Below are 6,000 nucleotides of genomic sequence, written 5' to 3'. Positions count from 1 at the left end.
GGGGTTTCACTATGTTGGCTAGGCTGGCCTTGAACCCCTTACCTCAGGTGATCCCCCCGCCTCGGCCTCCCAAAGTGCTGGGATTACAGGTGTGAGCCACCAAGCCTGGCCGTTTTTTTGAGATCAATTAATTTATGGCAGGCTGGGCGCGGTGGCTTACACCTGTAATCCCAGCACTTTGGGAGGCCGAGGCGGGTCGATCACTTGAGGTCGGGAGTTCAAGACCAGCCTGGCCAACATAGTGAAACCCCATCTCTGCTAAAAATACAAAAAATTACCCGGGCATGGTACCACGCATCTGTAATCCCAGCTACTCGGGAGGCTGAGGCAGGAGAATCGCGTCAACCCGGGAGGCAGAGGTTGCAGTGAGCCGAGATCGTGCCATTGCACTACAGCCTGGGCGACAGAGCAAGACTCCCTCTCAAAAGTAAAAAAAAAATTATGGCAGCACAGAAAAGGGACAATTAGCCACCAGTTAGTCATCTAGTGGCTAATTGGAACTGCCTGAATAGTGAGTGGGTTGTCTTTTCCAAGTTGCTTCACCTTTGATTGAACAAAATATGTGGACTGTCTGAGGGGACCAGGGCCCCAGGACTGCATCCCTTAGACATGGGGCCATAGACATGGGGCCACCACTCTGGAATGGACGCAGCTGATGACACAAAGCATGGTTGCCAGGAAACCCTCAAGTCTTTCCTTATGTGGCCCCGCCAAGAGTGAGTGAATTCTGGCCTTTCTAGGTTAAGGGGATGGATGGAGTCTAGCTGGATCTTAGGAGGCCTCCTCAGCCCCTGTTGCCAAGGCTCCCCTTGTGATCCTTGTGGTGGCCTTTGCTTCCCCCCGCCCCCGTGGCTCGCAGCGAGGCGTGTTGTTACGTGGAATCTTCAGGGCACGCGGGGGCCCCCACGTTTCAAACGTCCGCCGGCGCGGGGACTGGGAGTCCAGGGCTCCAGCTCGGGGACCCGAGGCCAGCGACAGACAGCGGAGGGGTGGCCATCGCGGACCCCGCCGGGGAGCAGAGGCGCAGATTCCCTGGAGGCAGGAGCTCCGTCCAGTGACTCGCCCGGCGCGGCCGGACCCGGGGCAGGGGCGCCCCGAGGACCTCGCAGGGCCCCCGAAAGGCCCCAAGGCGCGGCGTGCAGTGAGCGGGAAGTGGTTGGCCGGCGCCCCGCGGCGGCGCACAGCTCCTGACAGCCACGATGCCGCCCGCGACCACGGTCTCCCTCCGGGAGCTGGCGGACCTCTCCATCGGCACGCCAGAGGTGGGCGCCGTCAACTTCACGGCCCTGCACACGCTCATCGTGGCCATGCTCAAGAACCTCGACCTCCAAAATACCCGGATCGACTTCCAGCCCTCGTCGCCCGAGCCCAGCCGCTCGCTGCAGTCCGTCCGGAGCTCGTTCAGCATCTCACATCTGCCCGCGCCCAAGGAGGTGCCCAAGGGGGCGCCCCGGGAGAAGCGCAGGGGCGTGGGCCAGGCGCCTTCGTCAGCGCTGGAGAGCCAAGTGAAGGACCTGGGCGGCCAGGTGGAGGACCTGAGCAAGCAGCTCAAGCGTGTGGACGGCCAGGTGCAGGGCATCGCCACGCACGTGCAGCACTTCTCCCAGGCCAGCGGGCTTGACCTGGCCGCGCTAGAGTGGCCGGAGGAGCAGGAGGTGGGCGCGCGGGCGCTCGATAGGTTGCGGACTGGGAGTATCATGAAGGACGCCGCCGAGGAGCTCAGCTTTGCCAGGGTGAGCACGCACACGGAGGCACGCGCAGGCCGTCTGCCTCCTCCAGGCCGCCCTCCAGGCCTAGCCGAGTCCCCACCACCCTGGAGGGGCGAGCGGTGGTGGGGACGGAGGGGATGGGGACCGAGGAGGTGCCAGACCTCAGTGCGACTGGCTAAATAGAGTGGCCCATGCTCTATCTTGCAGTCCACAGGGCTGCAAGACGTGAAAATCCTAAAAGAACGCCACCAAAAGGCCTAGGGCCTCCCCGAGCTGGAGGGGCCTGGGGACCCCACCTCCTAAGCGTAGTGGCCCCATCCCACCCCCCTCCTTCCTAGCCCCTGTTTACAGGAGAGGTTCGCCCACCACTTATCAGACATCCAAGGACCCAGAGCTGGCTCAGAGTGGGGCCGGCAACTTCTCAGAAGATTCTTAGAGTGAATTCCCTTTTTAAAAAGACATGAAGAGATACGTGTTGAGGACAAAGGCTCCCAGAGAAGGGGAGTCAGGATGGAGAGTTGGACCTCAGCTTCCTATGGCCATGACACAAGCCACAGCAGGCAGGGGACAGTTTCACTTGGACTTTTTTTTTTTTTGAGATGGAGTCTCACTCTGTCACCCAGGCTGAAGTGCAGTGGTGCAGTCTCGGCTCACTGCAACTTCCGCCTCCCAGACTCAAGCGATTCTCCTGCCTCAGCCTCCCGAGTAGCTGGGATTATAGGCGCGCGCCACCCCGCCTGGCTAATTTTTGTGTTTTTAGTAGAGAAGGAGTTTCACCATGTTGGCGGGGCTGGTCTCAAACTCCTGACCTCAAGTGATCTGCCCGCCTCGGCCTCCCAAAGTGCTGGGCATTACAGGCATGAGCCACTGAGCCCTGCCTTCAACTGGACTTTTGTTTTCTTGGAGGGACAAATGCATGTAATCATTGAGCATAAGTATTGTCCAGTGAATAGCAGGAAGCAACGCAGGTCAGCGCCGGGAGGTAATAGACACGTGCATGTCTCAGAGCCACCTTAGGTTGGTTCTGAAAGAAAAAGCAGAAGCAACTAGGAAGGCAGCTGGGTGGGGAGGCCAAGAGGAGAGACAGGAGGGGAAAAAAGAGGCCAAGCCCCAGCAGGGGAGCCCTGGCCGCTCATGCCCTCCTGCCATATCACCCCAGGTCTCGAGACCCCAGCACCAACTCACTTTTGCTCTGGGAAGCATGTCTGCTTTCCTTTTCAAACTTTAAAGTGTGGTGGGGTTTTTTTTTCTTTTAATTTTTTTGGGTTTTTTTTTTTTTTTGAGACACAGCCTCACTCTGTCACCCAGGCTGGAGTGCAGTGGTGCATTGTCGGCTCACTGCAACTCCATCTCCTGGGTTCAAGGAATTCTCCTGCCTCGGCTTCCCGAGTAGCTAGGATTATAGGTGCACACCACCATGCTTAGCTAACTTTTGTACTTTTAGTAGAGATGGGGTTTTGCCGTGTTGGCCAGGCTGGTCTCGAACTCCTGACCTAAAGTGATCCTCCTGCCTCGGCTTCCCAAAGTGTTGGGATTACAGGCAAGAGCCACTGCGCCTGGCCTTTTGTTTTAATTTTTACGTAATCTTAGATTCTAGAAGTTTGCAAAAGTTATAAAAAGTAACTTGTTTTATTTTTGTTTATTAATATATTTTTTCTTAATCCCAAATATGATAGCACTTTATGTTGTAGCGATTTGCTTTGGTTCTTTTGAGGTGCTTTTCTCTTTAGATAGCACAGATGTTCAGCTACTGTTGAGGTACCTGGCACCCTTCCTTCCTTGTAAGGCAAGGTGGGCCTCATCCTACAGGCTTTCACAAGTGGGTTGGAGCAAACTGAATCCCAGGACCAGAGGGTCCCATCCCTGCAGCAGCACTTACTCCTGCCATGCTACCAGCCAGGTCCCCCACTGCATCTCACTTGCCTTCCTGCACTTGGCTGGGAAAAGACCCAGGAGCCTGGGCTGACCGGCCAGGTAAAAACCAGGTAGAAGGCAGGGGCTCCTGCCTGTAATCTCAGCACTGTGGGAGGCCGAGGCTGGAGGATTGCTCGGACCCAGGAGTTCGAGACCAGCCTGGGCAACATTGCAAGATCTTATCTCTACAAAAAAATGTTTAAAATTAGCTGGATGTGGTGGTGCATGCCTGAAGTCCCAGCTACTCAGGAGGCTGAGGTGGGAGGATCGCTTGAGCCTGAGAGGTTGAGGCTGCAGTGAGCTGTGGTGGCATCACTGCACTGCAGCTCGGGTGACAGAGCAAGACCCTGTCTCAAAAAAAAAAAACAAAAACAAAAAAAGGAGACCAAAAAAACCCAAGTAGAAGAAGAAACCCTCCCTTTCCATAGGAGCCACACAAATTCCCCCTTTCCTCATCTCCTGGCACTGAGTCAGTGTGTGAATGTGCGAGTATGCATGTGTGTGTCTGAGTGTGAGAGTGTGTGTGCATATCTGTGTGTGTGTGCATGTGAGTGTGCGTGTGTAGGGGGCCACTGTCATTCTCCTTTCCTGAACTCTTCTTCCAGGTACTTTTACAGCGGGTTGATGAACTAGAGAAGCTATTCAAAGATCGGGAGCAATTCCTGGTAATACCAGCCAGTTCCATGGGAAAGGGCTCTCCAGGGGGCTGGCCCTCTCTCAGTGTGGCCCTCTCTCCAGGGCTTGTCCATCCAGGGCAGGCAGTGTGTGCCCTCTGCCTCTCAAGTCTCTGCCCCAGGGTTGGAGGGAAATCTGCCCCAGCCCTGCCCAGCGCTCTGCTGGGTGCTCACATGGGACAGAGAACTGGCTGCCCAACCTTCACTGGTCACTTGAAGGGTGATGAATTCTCCCTGGGGCTGGGGCTGTGAAGGGCCCACCCAGATCCTGTTAGACCAAGTCTGTTCCTAAAGCTGCTTGGGATTAATCAAGGGGTGTATGTGTGTGTCTTGTCTGTCACTGTCAGGAACTAGTCAGCCGGAAGCTGAGTTTGGTTCCTGGTGCAGAAGAAGTCACCATGGTCACCTGGGAAGAGCTGGAGCAGGCGATTACGGATGGCTGGAGAGCCTCACAAGCGGTGAACCAGTGGGGGCCTGGGCCGTGGTCTTGGGTGGGGCTCCCCAGAACTTCTCGCTTTGTACAGCTGCACAGGATTCTGTTCTATGGATATTCATAGTTCGCAAGTTTCATTGATATGGGTGTTTTAAATGCTTTTTCCAGTCTTAAGAACAAGGTGTCATTCACGTGTGAATAACATGCATCCCTAGAAAGGGATGTGTGTTAGTGATTTGGCTAGCCATTGATAAATTGCCTTCCATGGCTGCTGTTCCAGTGTAGACCCCCACCATCAATGGGAGAGAGAGCTTGTTCCCTGACATCCCCCCAGCGCTGTATGTTGGTACCCAATTTTTTGAGCTTTGCCAACCCACTGGATCAATAGAAAAATCGTACCTGAGTGTAGTTTTTATTTGCTTTTATACCTTCTCAAACTTTCTTTACAGTCTGTCCTGAAATGCAGGGATCTTTCCTTATTAGTGGACCATGGTGACAGACCCTGGAAATAAAACCTCTGTAGGGGGCCCTTTGCTGGTGGCGACTTTTTTTTTTTTTTTTTTTTTTTTTGAGACAGAGTTTTGCTCTATTACCCACGCTGGAGTGCAGTGGTGCGATCTCGGCTCACTGTAAGCTCCGCCTCCCAGGTTCACGCCATTCTCCTGCCTCAGCCTCCAGAGTAGCTGGGACTACAGGCGCCCGTCACCACGCCTGGCTAATTTCTTTTTGTATTTTTAGTAGAGACGGGGTTTCACGGTGTTGCCCAGGAAAGTCTCGATCTCCTCACCTCGTGATCCGCCCGCCTCGGCCTCCCTAAGTGCTGGGATTACAGGCGTGAGCCACCGCGCCCGGCCGCTGGTGGCGACTTTTGCACACAGGCATGCGTCTGTCTGTCTTGAGACAGGGTACAGATGACCAAATTGTTTTCCGATCCCCGACCTACTTTCATCTGATTAAAATCAAGCTGGATATATTCAAATGGCCCTCAAAGATGAGGCTTAACTTCCCTTTTGGTCTTGACATCCCTCCCGCTGGCTTTGGGCAAGTGGGTTATCAAGCAAGCCAACTTTGAAGGCCGTTTGAAAATGTAGACGGAAGCAGGGTGAAGAGTAAAGCTTTTGGCGCCACCAAGTGGCCATCTTGGGGAGCGCCAAATATCTGGGTACAAAAGACAACCTGGGATCTCCAGGACCATTTTCTGATTTCAGGGCTCATTCTCAGAGGAAAGCGGCATCAGAAAGATGTTGCAAGAGGGGCCGGGCGCGGTGGC

General features: G+C 54.9%; 1 protein-coding gene across 2 annotated transcripts in view; it reads left to right on the top strand.

Annotated features, from left to right (window-relative positions):
- Positions 1-299: 299 nt before the first annotated feature.
- Positions 300-6,000, top strand: part of QRICH2 (glutamine rich 2) — a 37,463-nt gene continuing 31,762 nt past the window's right edge. Inside the window, exons 1-3 of one of the 2 annotated variants that reach the window (XM_034942933.3) lie at positions 300-1,733; positions 4,229-4,288; positions 4,645-4,755. In XM_034942933.3, coding sequence (XP_034798824.3) covers positions 1,200-1,733; positions 4,229-4,288; positions 4,645-4,755 — 705 coding nt within the window. In that variant the 5' untranslated portion in view covers positions 300-1,199. The remainder of the gene's footprint in view (positions 1,734-4,228; positions 4,289-4,644; positions 4,756-6,000) is intronic. The other variant, XM_014342202.4, reaches the window with a different exon arrangement.

This window comes from Pan paniscus, chromosome 19 (assembly GCF_029289425.2).
Source record: "Pan paniscus chromosome 19, NHGRI_mPanPan1-v2.0_pri, whole genome shotgun sequence".
Taxonomy (NCBI): domain Eukaryota; kingdom Metazoa; phylum Chordata; class Mammalia; order Primates; family Hominidae; genus Pan; species Pan paniscus.
Note: the sequence above shows the minus strand (reverse complement) of the source record. Positions and strands in the feature narration are given on the sequence as shown.